Source organism: Schistocerca gregaria, chromosome X (genome assembly GCF_023897955.1).
Source record: "Schistocerca gregaria isolate iqSchGreg1 chromosome X, iqSchGreg1.2, whole genome shotgun sequence".
Lineage (NCBI taxonomy): Eukaryota > Metazoa > Arthropoda > Insecta > Orthoptera > Acrididae > Schistocerca > Schistocerca gregaria.
In genome coordinates this window covers 765,446,281-765,464,594 of record NC_064931.1, presented here as the reverse complement: position 1 = coordinate 765,464,594, position 18,314 = coordinate 765,446,281, and the positions used below count along the sequence as shown (strand labels likewise).

General features: G+C 44.3%; 1 protein-coding gene across 1 annotated transcript in view; it reads left to right on the top strand.

The window, feature by feature from the left end:
- LOC126298404 (gamma-aminobutyric acid type B receptor subunit 2) overlaps window positions 1-18,314 on the top strand; it is a 1,564,981-nt gene that overhangs the window by 1,413,517 nt on the left and 133,150 nt on the right. Inside the window, exon 17 of the mRNA XM_049989720.1 lies at window positions 1,070-2,043. Within this exon, the coding sequence (XP_049845677.1) occupies window positions 1,070-2,043 (974 nt within the window). The remainder of the gene's footprint in view (window positions 1-1,069; window positions 2,044-18,314) is intronic.

Here is an 18,314-nt window from a genome sequence, read left to right as displayed (position 1 = left end):
AACATATCAGACATCTCTTCAGAACTTCGTCGAGCTTCTATCAAACAACTTCCGAACTTATCAGTAATAACAGGGCCTTTTGCTTTGATCATGATGGAAAACAAGAATAATAATATAGATTTTTCACGTCTGTTGCATGTAAACTGTACTTGCGTCGAAAGTAATTGCTGTGGTTACAGAAAACACAAAAGTTAGGCGATCAGCTTATTTTTATCACTTATAAAATGCAATGTATATTTTGTAAGGATACAAAATGTACGATAGACTAGCATTTAATGGTGTATCTACAGCTACACCTACGTTATTACTCTGCTATTCACAAAAAAAGTGCCTGGCAGAGGGTTCAATGAACCACCTTCACGCTGTCTCTCTACGGTTCCACTCCCGAACGGCATACGGGAAAAACGGGCACAAGTGTGTGGCTCTAATTATACACGACACAAAAAAAAAAACGATGCATAAAGACAATTCGTCGTCTCCCAATTTCTCTCACACACATTAATTTATGTTTCTTTCCAACGACCGAAGAGTAGATTTTGTAGAGCGCAACTTTACTGGTGTAACTCCAATGTGTAGTACTTCGCGCTCGGGTATTAGACGGCTTCAGCGGGGCGGAGCAAATGACAAGCTATGCGTGTGAAAATTCAAGAGCTATACTTTTAAAAGGTCATAACTGCGTACTACTGGAATTACGGCACAAATTTTCAAGTGGGATCCAGAGCCTTTCTTTTCAAAAAATGGTTCAAATGGCTCTGAGCACTATGCGACTTAACTTCTGAGGTCATCAGTCGCCTAGAACTTAGAACTAATTAAACCTAACTAACCTAAGGACATGACACACATCCATGCCCGAGGCAGGATTCGAACTTGCGACAGCAGTGGTCGCTCGGCTCCAGACTGTGGCGCCTAGAACCGCACGGCCACTCGGGTCGGCCTTTTTTTTCTTTTTCCTTGGAGGTCTAGCTTGTGATGTTTCCTTGTCAGAACTAATGCTACGGTAGTAAGCTTACTGCAGTTGTGTAAGAGCTTGTTGCTTTCCTAAATATGAGCATTTTTTGTTTTCTTGCAGAAAGAAATCAGTCGCCGGGAAAGCGGCTTCGAGTGCCGCTTCGTGCCCCAGCGAGACCGCTATAGGCGCTGCTGCGCAGCCTGCACATAAACAAAGCCACGAGCTACCTTCGGCGCTGAAATCGATTGCGGAGCAGAGAACGGCCGAAAGGCAGCAGACGGTGACGCGCGACGACGATTCTGAGCCACTGATTCTCCGCTCCAAGGCGGCGGAACACGGCCAGAGCAACGCACACTTCGTACCTGAAAGCGCCGAAGAGGACGCGGTCCGCAAGCCCGGGAAGGTGAGCGCCATTCCTGGGGACGTACTGGAAGACCGCCCCCGCTTGCCGACGCCGCCGCTCACGCTGTGCAAAGTCGTGTCCTTCGGCGACGTGACGAATTCCGCTCCGTACACGGAGAGCGAGGCCATCGTGCCGCCGCCCAGACAGTTCTACGCCAAGCCGCAGGCCTCGGTGGCTCCGTCGCACAGCCGCCAGCCGTCGCACGCGCCGCAGCCGGCGGCCCCCAAGCAAGCCTGCCCGGCGCAGCACCACGCCCAACCCGCCAAACAGTACTCGGCTCAGACCGCGCCGCGCCGCCGCTCCAGCGTCAAGAGCACGTCCTCGGGAGGGTCCGCCAACGTGAACGTGTCCGTCAGTGCGCCCAAGCAGAGACGGACTAGCGTCCCCGCCACCCACGTCGCTGCGGAGCCGGCGCCGCCACCGGCGTACGGCACGCCCAGGGCCGCTGGCAAGTGCTACTCCACGGACAGTGACCGGAGTGAAAGAGAGTATTCCAAAAGTAAAATGTATTTTAAGGAAGAGCCGGAACTTCCCACTTCGAGGCACCACTCCCACGTCGCTCTGGACGGCACAACCGCTCATGCAGCTAGCAGGACAGTAACACCTTTAGTTAACGATAGTGATTTTGTATTATCAGCGAATGCGTCGTCGCCGGACGTGCCAGGCATGCTGAAGTCGATCAGAGATCACGGTAAGATAACATTTCTCCTACAATTATTATAAATTTAGTATAAAGCAAAATTTTTAGTGACCTGTCTGAACATAGTATTAAAGCGGATTAGTAATCTGTCAATTTTATTTTTTTCCACGCCATGTATTTGCTCTTCAGTAGTTACTCTAAGTTGTTTTCCATTTTACATACTGTCTCCGCATCTGATGTGCCCGTACCTACTATGGCTGAGCAAAATTCTCATTAAGGCTTCGGCACACAGACCGTGCTTTCGAACGCCAACATTGGGCGTGCCGAGTTGAATGTTCTACTGACAGCTCAGAAAATATGCGACTTGCGCATACGGTACGTCTGCCTCGACGCGGTATACGCGATCGCAGCGCGCTCCAGCGGCAGTTGTCGGCTGTAAGTGGCTCTCGAAACACACTGTTTACGGAATGTACAGGAGTAAAATTCCTGCGTTAGCGGTATTAAAACCCACGTTTCCTCCATTGCCCATAAACTATTCATGTTGATTAAGAGCACATAAATAAGATTTTAACTATGCACGAACATGTTATGAGGAAAAAAGGAGAGTACCACGCCCAGTCAATAAGAACATCGGCTTATAAAAGTCGCAAAGATAAAAATTATTTCATCATTCTCACTTTTAAGTAAAACCCTAACTTCATATTTACTTGATCACTGTTCGTATTCAGTATCAGCATCTTTACAACACGTGAAATACAAAACTTGGAACAAGATAGTGCAGGCTCTCTTGTACATACAGTCAATCGAACAAACTTACTCCTGAGAAAGGGTACACTTATATTTACATAACATCGAATATTATAGACTCAGAACGTATGAGAACCTATTGGGAAAAGTGAAGTTTAGCAAAAAAAAAAAAAAAAACCGGTACAATGGGGCGCCGAACCAGCAACATACCATGTGTCACAACACTGGCTCTACTCGTCACGTTTTAATTACTTACTTACTTACTCCTCGGCTCTACAGCCCTTGAAGTGCCTTGGCCTGAATCACAGTATTCTGCCATTCTATTCGGTCCATGGCATTCCGTCTCCATCCTCTTGCACCCAGCTTTTTCATGTCTTCTTCAATTCTGTCCACCCATCTCTTTCTGGGGCGTCCCCTCCGTCGTCTGCCTGCAGCCTTGCCATCAAAAATCTTCATGATCTGTCTTCCTCTATTCTGACCACGTTTCCTGCCCACCGCAGTCCTCTTATTTTAATGGCAGTGAAATTGTCAGGTTCTTCAAAAAGTTGTTCTAATTCTGCATTCGTGCGGATGAGCCAACCTTTTTGATCGTATATTGGGCCATATATTTTACGCAGAACCTTTCCCTCCCAAATGGTAAGGATCCATTCCTCATTTGCTGTCATGGTCCAAGTCTCAGCACCACACATAACAACTGGGCTTATAATTGTTTTATAAATGAGGATTTTCAATTTCCTCCTAAGCATGTGTAGTGTGGCAAAGTAACATTTGTTGCCTGCCCCTGTTCTTTCACCTTGCTGCTGATGTCATTTGTCTCCGTGATAGTCGATCCGAGGTACTTGAAGTCTCTCACTCTTTCAAAATTCTTGTCAGCTATTCTGAGTTTTGATAGGTTTCACCGGTTGCTCATTGCCATATATTTGGTCTTTTCAACATTGACTACCAGCCCAAGTTCCCTTGTACCTCCATCAAGCTGTTGACAGGCACCGGCCAGCACAGCAGTGATCTGTGCGAGTAATGCCACGTCGTCTGCGTAGGCTAGATACTGCAGTCAACGATTAAAAATGGTTCCTCCTCCATTTAGCTCTATGTGCCTTAAGACTTTTTCTAGGCGGATGTTGACTAACAGTGTGGAGATATTGTCACCTTGTCTCAGTCTCTTTTTTGGCTTTACTCAGGATCATCATAGTAAGTTTAACGAGCTTCTTAGATATTCCGGCCTCTTCCTTTATATTTCGCAATGCCGCTCTTGAGATGCTTTCATAGGATTGTTTAAAATCAATATAAAGCTGGTGTATGTTTATTTGATGTTCGTAACATTTTCAAGTAGTATGCTTAATGTGAATATTTGGTCAGTTGCTTGTCCGCCTGCTTAGCTGGGTGGTAACGTGCTCGCCTCCCATGCAAGCGGGCCCGGGTTCGATTCCCGGCCTGGTTGGAGTTTTCCTCCGCTCGGGGACTGGGTGTTGTGTCGTCCTCATCATCATTTCATCCGCATCACGGGCGCGCCAGTCGCCCAATGTGGCGTCGACTCAAATAAGACTTGCACTTGGCGACCGAACTTTCCCGGATGGGGCCTCCCGGTTGACGATGCCATACGCTCGTTTCCATTGGTCGGTTGCTGACCTATTTCTTCTAAAGCCACTCTGATAGTCTCCAATTCTCTCTTACACATAGGAAGTAAGCCTCCTAGTTTGAATCTTGGAGAACACCTTATATGTAGTACTGAGCAGGGAGATTCCTCGATAGTTCTGGCAGTTTAATGTATCTCCCTTTTTTATGTATGGGGCACATAACAGCCATTTTCCACTTCTCTGCATGCTTTCCTCCTGCCAGCTACTCAGTATCATCACTTTATGTATTGCTTTCCTCAGTGTTTCCCCATCACATTTGAGAAGATCCGCCTGGATGTGATTTTCTCCAGGTGCCTTATTGTTTTTTAAGACCTTAATGGCTTGTCTCACTTCTTCCAGTGTGGGTTCTGGTGTTAAGTCCTCTGGTCTATAGTAAGTTATTTCCACCAGTTCTTCTTGTTCTAATCCTTCTATTTCTGGTTACAGTAACCCTTGGATATATTATGCCCATCTGTCAAGTATTTTATTACTCTCTGCTGTCAAATCCCCTTCTTTACTCCTACATATAATTGTTCTGGCTTAAAACCCGAGCTTTCCTTCTGTAATGTTTTGGTACATTTCACGTAGTTGCATCTCTTCTCCTAGTTGTTCAATTTCTTCCAATTTTTTCGTTTCTAGTGCTCTTTTCTTCTGTCTGCAAGCCCTCTTAGCTACGCGTCGCTCCTCTTGATATTCATTCAGATTTTCTCTAGTTCTTCTCTGAAATAATTTCATTCGTGCTATGTTACGCTCCTCAGTTCTTCTCATACATGCTTCATCAAACCAATCTGTCTCCATTTGAGCCTATTTACATAAGTTCATTTGAGGTGTCGGTATCGTTCTTAATCCCCTCTTCTATTTTTGTCTGATATGGTCTCCGTATTTCCTCTAACTTCAGCTTCTTAATGTCAAAATTCTTTTGTTTGTGGCCTTTTTGTTTACTCAATAGTGAGATCCTTTGCAAAAAAATGGCTCTGAGCACTATGGGACTCAACTGCTGTGGTCATTAGTCCCCTAGAACTTAGAACTACTTAAACCTAACTAACCTAAGGACATCACACACATCCATGCCCGAGGCAGGATTCGAACCTGCGACCGTAGCAGTCGCACGGTTCCGGACTGCGCGCCTAGAACCACGAGACCACCGCGGCCGGCGAGATCCTTTGCAGTACTTAATTCTCACTAGAGGACGGTATGAACTGCAGATAGCTACAAGTTGGCTCCTAACATCCATTATGCCCGATCCGTGCCTCCAATCAATCAATATATGGTCTCTCTGACGTCTAGTTTGTCTATCCGGTGGCATCTATGTTTCTTTGTCTATCTTTTTGTGTGGAAAACATGTACTGCTGACAGTCATGTTTTTACTTATAGCAAAATCTACAACCCTAATTCCATTGTCATTTGACATTTCATGGAGATTATGTCTTCCTATAGTTGGCTAATAGGCCTCTTCTTTTCCTATTTTAGTATTCCAGTCTCCTATTAAGATCTTAAAATGATGTTTGGGAGCCTGATCATACAACTGCTCTACCTTCTGCCTTCAGTTCTTCATCTGCTTCCTCCGTGGATGCATGTACATTTATAATTATTATGTTGAAAATCTTTTTGTTTCCCTTAATCTTAACATGAACAACCGTTCATTGATTGGTTCGAGGCCCATCACAACATGTTTTAGTTCTTCAGCGACCACAGAAGCTGTTTCAGAGGTATTCGTCCTCCCGTCACTATAGAAGATAATGAAATTTCCCGAGTCCATTATGTGACTTCCCTTCCACCTAATGTCCTTGAGAGCCAATATTTTATACCGTAGTTGTTTACTTGCGTTAGCACCTAACGTAGGGCTCCAGCTTGGTGTAGGCTCCGCACATTCCATGTTCCTATGTACATATCTCTTATCCTTCTTTTGTTTGCTGGGGCCGTCATCAGAATATCTGTCCCATTATTCCTTTGTTATCTTTCGCAAAAACTGATTTTTAAAGAGGAAGATTGTTGTTAATCTTCCGCCCAACCATCTGAGGGGTTGCCCCTCACAGCTCGCCGGATAGCTGGCTTCATTTTCAGGGGAGATCCCTCCACTGACTGCAAAGCAGCAGCTAATGGTTGGGGGCTTCTCTGCCTTTCTTCCACTCCATAGGCCCTCATACATGCTGGTTTTGGTCCGCCCCAGGTATGCTATTTCCCTGGTAACTTCCATATCTGGAAAACTTTGCCCTATCCGCCACTTGAGGATACGCTCAATGGGGGACCAGCAGCCCCACAAGGGGGGGGGGGGGGGAGGGGGGGTTGGACTCATCACGCAACACCAGCCAAAATCATTAATGTTAATACATTCATCTATGTCTACATCTACACCGTGATGTGCGTGGTGGAGGGTACACTGTACCACTACTAGTCATTTCCTTTACTGTTCCACTCGCAAATAGAGCGAGTGAAAAACGACTATCTACATGCCCCGTTGTTGATGTTGTGGTCTTCAAATGGTTCAAATGGCTCTGAGCACTATGGGACTTAACGTCAGAGGTCGTCAGTCCCCTAGAACTTAGAACGACTGAAACCTAACTAACTTAAGTACATCACATACATCCATGCCCGAGTCAGGATTCGAACCTGTGACCGTAGCGGTCGCGCGGTTCCAGACTGAAGCGCCTAGAGCCGCTCGTCCACCACGCCCGATTTGTGATCTTCAGTCCTTAGACAGGTTTGGTGCAGCTCTCCATGCTACCCTATCCTGTGCAAGCTTCTTCATCTCCCAGTACCTACTGCAACCTACATCCTTCTGAATCTGTTTAGTGTACTCATCTCTTGGTCTCCCTCTACGATTTTTACCCTACACGCTGCTCTCAAATACTAAATTGGTGATCCCTTGATGCCTCAGAACATGTCCTACCACCAGATCCCTTCTTCTAGTCAAGTTGTGCCACAGACTCCTCTTCTCCTCAATTCTATTCAATACCTCCTCATTAGTTATGTGATCCACCCATCTAATCTTCAGCATTCCTCTGTAGCACCACATTTCGAAAGCTTCTATTCTCTTCTTGTCTAAACTATTTACCGTCCATGTTTCACTTCCATACATGGCTACACTCCATACAAATACTTTCAGAAACGACTTCCTGACACTTAACTCTATACCCGATGTTAACAAATTTCTCGTCTTCAGAAACGCTTTCCTTGCCATTTGCAGTCTGCATCTTACATCCCCTCTACTTCGACCATCATCAGTTATTTTGCTCCCCAAACAGCAAAACTCCTTTACTACTTTAAGTGTCTCATTTCCTAGTCTAATTCCCTCACCATCACCCGACTTATTTCGACTACTTTCCATTATCCTCGTTTTGCTTTTGTTGATGTTCATCTTATATCCTCCTTTCAAGACCCTGTCCATAACGTTCAACTGCTCTTCCAAGTCCTTTGCTGTTTCTGACAGAATTACAATGTCATCGGCGAACCTCAAAGTTTTTATTTCTTCTCCATGGATTGTAATACCTTCTCCGAATTTTCTTTTGTTTCCTTTACTGCTTGCTCAATATACAGATTGAATAACATCGGGGAGATGCTACAACCATGTCTCACTCCCTTCCCAACCACTGCTTTGAAAGAGAGTATTCCAGTCAACATTGTCAAAAGCTTTTTCTAAGTCTACAAATGCTAGAAATGTAGGTTTGCCTTTCCTTAATCTATTTTCTAAGATAAGTCGTAGGGTCAGTATTGCCTCACGTGTTCCAATATTTCTACGGAATCCAAACTGATCTTCCCCGAGGTCGGCTTCTACCAGTTTTTCCATTCGGCTGTAAAGAATTCGCGTTAGTATTTTGCAGCCGTGACGTATTAAACTGATAGATCGGTAATTTTCACATCTGTCACCAACTGCTTTCTTTGGGATTGGAATTATTATATTCTTCTTGAAGTTGGAGGGTATTTCGCCTGTCTCATACATCCTGCTCATCAGATGGTAGAGTTTTGTCAGGACTGGCTCTCCCAAGGCTCTCAGTAGTTCTAATGGAATGTTGTGTATTCCCGAAGCCTTGCTTCAACGTAGGTCTTTCAGTGCTCTGTCAAACTCTTCACGCAGTATCATATCTCCTATTTCATCTTCATCTACATCCTTTTCCATTTCCATAATATTGTTCTGAAGTACATCGCCCTTGTAAAAACCTTCTATATACTCCTTCCACCTTTATGCCTTCCCTTCTTTGCTTAGAACTGGGTTTCCATCTGAGCTCTTGATATTCATACAAGTGGTTCTCTTTTCTCCAAAGGTCTCTTTAATTTTCCTGTAGGCAGTATCTATCTTATCCCTAGTGACATAAGCCTCTACATCCTTACATTTGTCCTCTAGTCATCCCTACTTAGCCGTTTTGCACTTCCTGTCGATCTCATTTTTGAGACGTTTATATTCCTTGTTGCCTGCTTCATTTACTGAATTTTTATATTTTCTCCTTTCATCAATTAAATTCAATACTTATTCTGTTACCTATGGATTTCTATTAGCCCTCGTCTTTTTACTACTTGATCCTCTGCTGCCTTCACTACTTCATCCCTCAAATCTACCCATTCTTCTTCTACTGTATTTATTTCCCCCATTCCTGACAATTGTTCCCTTATGCTCTCCCTGAAACTCTGTATATTCTTTGGTTTAGTCAGTTTATCCAGGTCCCATCTCCTCAAATTCCCACCTATTTGCAGTTTCTTCACTTTTAATCTACAGTTCATAACCAATAGATTGTAGTCAGAGTCCACATCTGCCCCTGGAAATGTCTTACAATTTAAAACCTGGTTCCTAAATCTCTGTCTTACCATTATATAATGTATCTGATACCTTCTATTATCTCCAGGCCTCATCCATGTATACAACCTTCTTTCATGATTCTTGATCCAAGTCGGTTTCCTCTTTCATTTCATACCCCCAATCCATATTCACTTACTACGTTTCCTTCTCTTCCTTTTCCTACTATCGAATCCCAGTCACCCATGACTATTAAATTTTTGTCTCCCTTCCCTATCTGAATAATTTCTTTTATCTCATCATACATTTCAGCAATTTCTTCGTTATCTGCAGAGCTAGATGGTATATAAACTTGTACTACTGTAGTAGGGGCTCCGTGTCTATCTTGGCCACAATAATGCGTTCACTATTCTGTTTGTAGTAGCTTACCCGCATTCCTATTTTCTTATTCATTGTGAAACCTACTCCTGCATTACCCCTATTTGATTTTGTATTTACAGTCCTGTATTCTCCTGACCAAAAGTCATGTTCTTCGTGCCACCGAACTTAACTAATTCGCACTACATCTAATTTTAACCTATCCACCGCATGAGCCCTAATTTCTCGTATCTTATCTTAGTGGTTTTTACGTACAATATATATTGGCGGCAGTAGAATAGTTTGGCAGTCAGCTTCCAATTTCGGCTCTCTAAATTTTCTCTATAGTATTTCTCGAAAAGAACTCCCCTTCCCTCCAGGGACTCCTGTTTGAGTTCCCTAAGCATCTCCGTAACACTCATGTGTTGTTCAAACCCACCGGTAACAAATCTAGCAGCCCACCTCTGAATTGCTTCGATGTCTTCCTTCAATATCACATTGTAAGGATCCCAGACACTCGAGCAGTGCTCAAAAATTTGTCGCACCAGAGTCCTATATGCCGTCTCCTTTACAGGTGAATCTCTCTTTCCTAAAATTCTCCTAACAAACCGAAGTACACCATTCGCATTCCCTACAGCAGTTCTCACGTGCACATTCGATTCCATACCGCTTTGCAGCGTTTCGCCCAGATATTTAAACGACTTGTCTGTGTCAAGCAGTACACTGTTGATGCTGTATCTAAACATTACATGTTTGTTTCTCCAGTCATCCTCATTATCTTACTTTTTTCCACATTCAGAGCTAGCTGTCATTCGTCACACCAACTACTGTAGAAACTTTGTCTAAGTAATCTTTTATCTTCCTACAGTCACTCAACTTCGACATCATAATATACACGACAGCATCATTAGCAAACAACTGCAGATTGCTGCTCACCCGGTCCGCTAAATCATTTATGTACCAAGAGAACAACAACAGTCCTATCACACCGAGCTAGGTGGCGCATTGGTTAGCATACTGGACTCGCATTCGGGAGGACGACGGTTCAATCCCGCGTCCGGCCATCCTGATTTAAGTTTTCTGTGATTTTCCTAAATCGCTCCAGGCGAATTCCGGAGTGGTTCCTTCGAAAGGACACGACCGACTTCCTTCCCCGTCCTTCCTCGCTGTTTGGTCTCTTGCCCCAAACAACCCAGCAGTCCTATCACACTTCTCTGGGGCACTCCTGACGATACCCTTGTCTCTGGTGAACACTCTCCGTCGATGACAATATACTGGGTTGTATTACATAAGAAGTCGTCGACCCACTCACATATCTGTGAACTTATCCCATATGCTCGTGTCTTCGTTAACAGCCTGTAATGGGGCACCGTGTCAATTGCCTTCCAGAAAACTAGAAATGTGGAATCTGCCTGTTGCCCTTCATCCACTGTTCGCAGTATATCATATGAGGAGAGGGGCAAGTGAGTTTCGCGCGAGCGATGCTTTCTAAAACCATGCTGATTCGTGGACATAAGCTTATCATCTCAAGAAAGTTTAACATATTCCAACTGAGAATATGTTCAAAGATTCTATGGATATTGTTATGTAATTTTGCTGGTCCGTTCTTTTACGCTTCTTATATATAGGAGTCAACTGCGCTTTTTTGCCAGTCATATGGGGCTTTGTGTTTGGCGAGAGACTCACGATAAATGCTGGCTGTATAATGGGTTATTGCCGTAGAGTACTCTTTGTAAAATCGAATTGGGATTTCATCCGGACCTGGCGATTTATTTGCTTTCAAATCTTTCAATTGTTTCTCTGCACCATGGATGCTTTTTACTAAGTCGTCCATACGGGAGTCTGTCCCATGGTCAAATGACGGTATGTTCCCACGATTCTTCTCCTGTGTGAACGATTTCTTGAACCTGAAATTTAAAACATCAGCTCTCACTTTACAGTCTTCAACTGCCACACCAGACTGGCCAACAAGGGATTGAATGGAAGCTTTAGACCAGCTTAACGATTTTACGTACCACCAGAATTTTCTCTGGTTTTCTGCCAGATCATTTTCTAAGGTGTGACGGTGGTAACTGTTGTATACTTCGCGCATAGATCTTTTCACACATGCACTAATCTCTACTGACCTTCGCTTCTCGTCATTTATGTGTTCCCCTTTGAATCGAGAGTGCAACAGCCTGTGCTCCCTCAGCATCTGCCGAATGTCCTTATTAAACCATGGCGGGTCTTTTGCATCATTCACCCACTTACTAAGCTAGTAACTCCCCAGACCACGATTTACAAGCCGCTTAAACTTTCCCATAATTTCTCTACACCAATCTAACTTGCACTAAGTGATGACAATTCCTGTCTTATCTGTCCTATCTAGCATATACACTCTCCTAGCCTTCTTAACTGATTTACGAACTTTCCTAACCGTAGTTGCTATAATCATATCATGATCGCTAATCCCCCTTTCTATACTGACATTGTCGGTAAGGTCCAGCCTATTTGTAGCTACAAGGTCTAAGATATTTCCATTGCATCTGGGTTGCCGAGCTGGCTGCTCAAGACGGTTTTCAGAAAAGGTGTTCAAAAGTATTTCGTATTACTGCTTGTCTTTACCACACGCTATGAATCCATAGACATCCCAATCTGTACTGGGTGAGTTAAAGTTGCCTCCATCTAGGATAGGGTGATCAGGGTATTTACGCGCTACTGATCGTAGACTTTCTTTGAATGACTAGAACTGTCACAGCCGAATTGGGTGGCCGGAAAAACGTACAACAATTAACTTAGTTTCACCTACAACTGTTATACGCGACCAGATAACTTCACTGTCACATTCAACTTCGTTCTCAATAGAGACAATATTTTTATCAACTGCAATGAACACACTCTCCCCAATGGCCTCTAATCTGTCTTTCCGATATACGTTCCATGACTCGCTAAACATCTCAGAGCTTCCAACCTCGGGTTTCAGCCAGCTCTCTGTCCCAAGAATAATTTGAGAGTGAGAACTTTCCTGGGGGGCAGTAAATTCGTGAACTTTATTACGAATAGCTCCATGAAGTTTCAGGTGTGCAGCCGCAAGAATTCTCCTTCTTCTTCTAATATTTCGGTTGTATAACGCTCAGCCATCTTCAGAGTGAGACGCAAGACTGCCGCTCCAGTGCTCGCTTCGTCCCTTTATACTCGTGTACCGCGCAACTGCGCATGTGGCCACAGATGCAAATGCGCCAGAGACGTTGGTCGGCGGCAGAGACGTGCACAATGCGCGAATTACATCTATGACTCCGCAGTCGATCTGGGATGGCATGTCGATATATCATTGTGAGCTGCACTGTGACGTCGTCTTTGTGAGTTTATTACAGCAAGTGCCTGATTCCATGGTTTATCAAGGTTGAAACCTCTACCTCTATTCTTCAAATTCATCGTTAAACGAATTTGAATGGCTTCCTTTACTATCGAGTCCCAAAATATGATGTAGTTGCCAAAATTTCGACGTTCTCATACAACACACTGTGACCAGTATCAATACAGAGCTCTGCCACTGCCTACTTGTTAGGCTGTAAAAGTCGTGTGTACCTCCGGTGTTCTGTACATCTTTCTTGGTCAGTACGAGTTGTTTGTCCAATGTAATAAAGGCCACATTCACATGGAATTTTGTAAACTCCAGATTTTCGGAGCAGCAAATCATCTTTGACGTAGCCCACGAGTGCAGCTGTCTTGGGTGGAGGACGAAAATCACTTTTACTTTGTGTCTGCTGAGATCCGTCCTATTTTTGATGAGAGGCTACCCACATTTGGCAGAAAGGCCATCGATTTAAAGGTTTCTTCGTCTTCTTCTGCTTCCTTTGTGGCCTCTTTCGGTTTCATTTTCAGTGCCTTCTGTATTTGCTGTTGGGAGTACCCATTGTCTTCAAACACTCTTTGTAAGTGGGAAAGTTCATCTTGCAGACTGCTTTCGTCAGAAATAATATGCGCTCTGTGGGTCAAAGTTCGGAGTACACTCATTGTCTGGGCAGGATGGTGGGAGCTATTTGCACGTAAATACAAATCCGTGTGTGCCGGCTTCCTATACACTTCGTGCCTCAAAGTTCCATCCTCTCTGCGCCGAACCAGAACTTCCAAGAATGGAAGGCATCCATCCTTTTGAATTTCTATTGTGAACTTTGTTTGATCGTGGAGGGAGTTCAGATGTCTTAAGAAGTCTTGCAAGTTATCTTCACCATAGGGCAAAACTACAAAGGTATCATCAACATACCTCCAGAATACCGTGGGTTTCAAGTCAGTAGATTCAAGCACCTTCTCCTCGAAGTCTTCCATAAATACATTGGCCACCAGAGGGGATAAGGGACTTCCCATGGCGACTCCGTGCGTCTGTTCAAAAAATTCGTTGTTAAATAACAAGTATGTAGAGGTATTTATTACGAATACTTCGACTGTTTACTGACAAAATTTTGACAGTCGAAGTGACTTTATTATGAACGCCATCTGACTTCCCTTTCTGTGTATCGACTTTCGAGTGTTCATCAAAGCTCCTCAAACTACCGTCTAGCTTAAAAATCCTCATGTGCACTTCGCAATTTACTCAAATGGCTCTGAGTACTATGGAACTTAATATCTGAGGTCATCAGTCCCCTAGAACTTAGAACTACTTAAACCTAACTAACCTAAGGACATCATTCACATCCATGCCCGAGGGAGGAATCGAACCTGCGATCGTAGCGGTCTGGCGGTTCCAGATTGAAGTGCCTAGAACCTCTCGGCCACACTGGCCAGCTATTCCGCAAGTACTCTGCTATGCCAGTAGCTACTTACTTTGTGTAGTGCACCTATGACCTATCAAGAGGAGTTCTACAAACCCCCGTACGGTAGCGCAGGTCTAAATCTGGAGCCAAGATTGTCACAGAGTTGACGAATCCTTTGGTTGTGACCCTCCACTCGGCTCCAAACCGAAGGACCCCGACAACTCTGGGAACGATGCTGCAAATTGCGTGCTCTGCTTGCACCCCTCCGTCAGCCGTCTTCACGAACTGAGGATCACCTCAGAACCCATGGCGACAGGCGTCGTTGGTGCCGACGTGAGCAGCAACATGCACACGAGTGCACCCTACACGCTCGATAGCCACAGGCAAGGCCACCTCCACATCTCGAGTGAGGCCTTCCGCCAGGCATACCAAGTGCACATTGGCTCTCTTTCCAGCCCTGAACACTATCTGCCTAAGGGCTCTCCGTGTACCTGTTCGGACCCTGTTGAAGGAGCGGCCACACATCCCCTCACAGGATCAATGGTGCCCCGTCTCCACATTGGCCCTCCTCCTCGAGAGACGCGAACGCGTTACCACCTGTCACTCACCCTGCTGTGAGGGCGGATCCACCGCATCGGGTAAAGTAGGAGGTGCCTCGGAAGCAGAGCCCATGGGCAAAAACAAGTGACACCTGAGGTGCCTCACGCAAGGCGCTAGATGCTCCGCCTCCACTACACCCCGAGGTAGCAGCCTGAAGGTGACTGTTCGTCGCCAAAAGCGTATTCAGCTGTTCGCGAATTGCGGCCAGCTCCTACTGTATCCGCACACAGCATGCACACGTCCTAACCATCTTAGTAAGGCTAACTGAAGAGGTGAGCTACAAAAGCAGACAGAATCCTAGATAAGTAATTTCGCATCTTACCATCTCCTGAAAGTTTTAAACGTATATGTGTTATTAATTGACATTTAATTATAACAAATTGTACAGCGAATAACTTTTTTTATGAATCCTCTGTGTATCGTTGCCTTGTACTTTCATAATGCACAAGTTGCAATAATTCTTTAACGATCAGTGTGATATTTCACGTCATTTCATTAGAATAAATCGTAGAATTAAAGGCGGGTTTTCGAGAGATCCGCTATTTTGTGATGTTGAGAAGCGGTTTATATACATATAGGCTTCAATTTAAACCCAAAATGTCGTCTAACGATTCTGTACTGAAGAGAGGTGGCATCTGACGTAGGTGGCCATCTTCCATGTCATTGGTCTAGGTTCAAACATACGTCCAGAATACCTGGTACGCTGGATATTGTCCCACACGTTCAGAAAGACTCCCCAACGTGATTTTCTACGCTATAACGTCAGGAACTCGGCACGCTCAACACTCAACGTACGAATGCACGGTTACTCTGAAAGGGCACGGCCGATTTCCTTCCCTATCCTTGACACTCTTAGAGTTTGTGCTCCGTCTCTAATGACCCCATTATCGACGGGACGTTAAACCCAATCTTCCTTCCTTCCTCTCGAATGCACAGTTCGCGTGCCAACGGCATTAAGGACGCCTTGACATGTTGCTTTTTCTCCACATTGTCTTGTGATTATACGGGGTGTGGAGGAGGGGTGGGGGACTTCAAAAAGTAAAGTATACATTATTACGCCAGGCCAAATAACTATTACTTAATACTGCACTACATTTCAATGTGACACAGATACATGAAACTATTTTTCACCGTGGTCGCCAAGTTTCTGTAAACAGCTGTTGCAACGTTGTACAAATCGTTCAGTTACTCGACGATACAAGCCCGCTCCTTGGGTCATGGAGCCATTTGAGAACCGCTGTGTGGATGTCCTCATCTCTTCCTCTCAAAATATTCTTTCAGTTTACCGAAAAAATGGAAATCGCATTTGCAAGATCTGTGCTTCTTGACCAGACTCACTGACATCTGTGCGTTTGGTCCATATGCCGCCAGAATTTCGCGGCGAATCTGTGTAAAATTTAGACGTTTTGCCCAAGAGAATAGTACTGTCCAGCGTACTTCAGCTATGGAGTACGTTTCCAGTTGCCACGCCATTTCACTCCCATACTGTGATGTACCTTTTATACGTATCGCAGCAGAATTGTGTCTACAAGAACCCCGAAACATGTAGCACCATGTGAAAATGTATTACTCTTGTTGCACAAAGATCTTAGTGTGGGACTGTAGAACTCGCGATGAATTTGAAAAAGACAATAGTAACATAAACAACTACTTTATTCTAATTAAGTAAAAATACTTAGTAAAAAAAATTCGGAAAAAATTAAAGTGCAAGTGACTACCCCAGAGGAAAATACACTAAAGAGCCAAAGAAACTGGTACACCTGCCTAATACTGTGTAGGGCTCCCGCGAGCACGCAGAAGTGCCGCAACACGTTGTGGCATAGACTCAACTAATGTCTGAAGTAGTGCTGGAGGGAACTGACACCATGAATCGTGCAGGGCTGTCCATGAATCCATTAGAGTGCGAGGGGGTGGAGGTCTCTTCTGAACAGCACGTTGCAAGGCATCCCACATATGCTCAATAATGTTCATGTCTGGGGAGTTTTGTGACCAGCGGAGGTGTTTAAATTCAGAAGAGTGTTCCTGAAGCCACCACTCTGTAGCAGTTCTGGGCGTGTGATGTGTCGCATTGTCTTGCTGGAATTGCCCATGTCAGTGGGAATGCACAATGGATATGAATTGATGCAGGTGATGAGACAAGATGCTTACGTATGTGTCGCCTGTCAGAGTCGTATCTAGACGTATCAGGGGTCTCATATAATTCCAACTACACAAGCCCCACACCAACACAGAGCCTCCGCCAGCCTGAACAGTCCTATGCTGACATGGAAGTTCCATGGATTCATGAGGTTGTCCCCATGCACGTCTATCCACTAGATACAATTCGAAACGAGACTCATCAAGGGTACACGAGTGAGCCTTCGGCTCCAAAAGCCCATATCGATGACGTTTCGTTGAATGGTTCGCATGCTGACACTTGTTGATGGCCCAGCACTGAAATCTGCAGCAATTTGCGGAAGGGTTGCATTTCTGTTAGGTTGGACGATTCTCTTCAGTCGTCGTTGGTCCCGTTCTTGTAGGATGTTTTTCCGGCTGCAGCGATGTCGGAGTTTTGATACTTTAGCGGATTATTGATATTCACGGTACACTCGTGAAATGGTTGTACGGAAAAATCCCCACTTCATCGCTACCTCGGACATGATGTGTCCCATCGGTCGTGTGCCGACTATAGCATCACGTTCAAACTCACTTAAAGCTTGGTAATCTCCAATTGTAGCAGCAGTTACCGATGTGCCAGACACTAGTTGTCTTATAAAGTCGTTGCAGGCCACAGCACCGTATTCTGCCTGTTTACGTATCTCCGTATTTGAATACGGATCCCTATACAAGTTTCTTTGGCGCTTCAGGGTAAGATTCTTGAGCACAAGTCGAAATACTTCGGATACATCATTTATCTAGACGTGAGTTAGAGTCACTAGCTGTAACGTTACCCTCCCACACATCAACATTAAACTTTCCTGTCTCTTCAAAAGTTTCGAAAGCTTCGAGAGGCGTAAGAAATACAAATGAAAAACTTCTTACTTATCTTCATTTTCTCTTGTTGTTGGCTGCAGTTCTTGCGTATAGGGATACATTCTTGAGGCTGAAGTTTTGAATTTGTAGGTTGCTGTTGATCTCAATAATGTTTGAAGATTTGTCTGTTTTACTCTTGAATTTTATTTTTTGGCTCTTTTTTCAATATCACAACGACTTTACAGTTTCCACTTCTGTAACAGCACAAATTACATTGTTAGTCTCACTCACTAAAACATGTCCGATCCCGTCAGAGGCATGCGCACTACTCCTAGCATTCTGCGGTATTCACAATATTCCAAAGAGTTTACAAATTTTCTTGACGTAAGAATAATCTATACCAAGCTATAACGTTATTTTATAAATGAATCCAGAAATAGATTTAATAATTAGCGTTAGATTGTGCAATTAATAATATGAATTTTAAGTATGCCAGGTATTTCGTAATTTCAAATACTTCTAAAAGAAGGGTAATTTTAACTGTATATACATATCGTTTGTAACAAATTAATTTCTTTTTATACCTTTAGC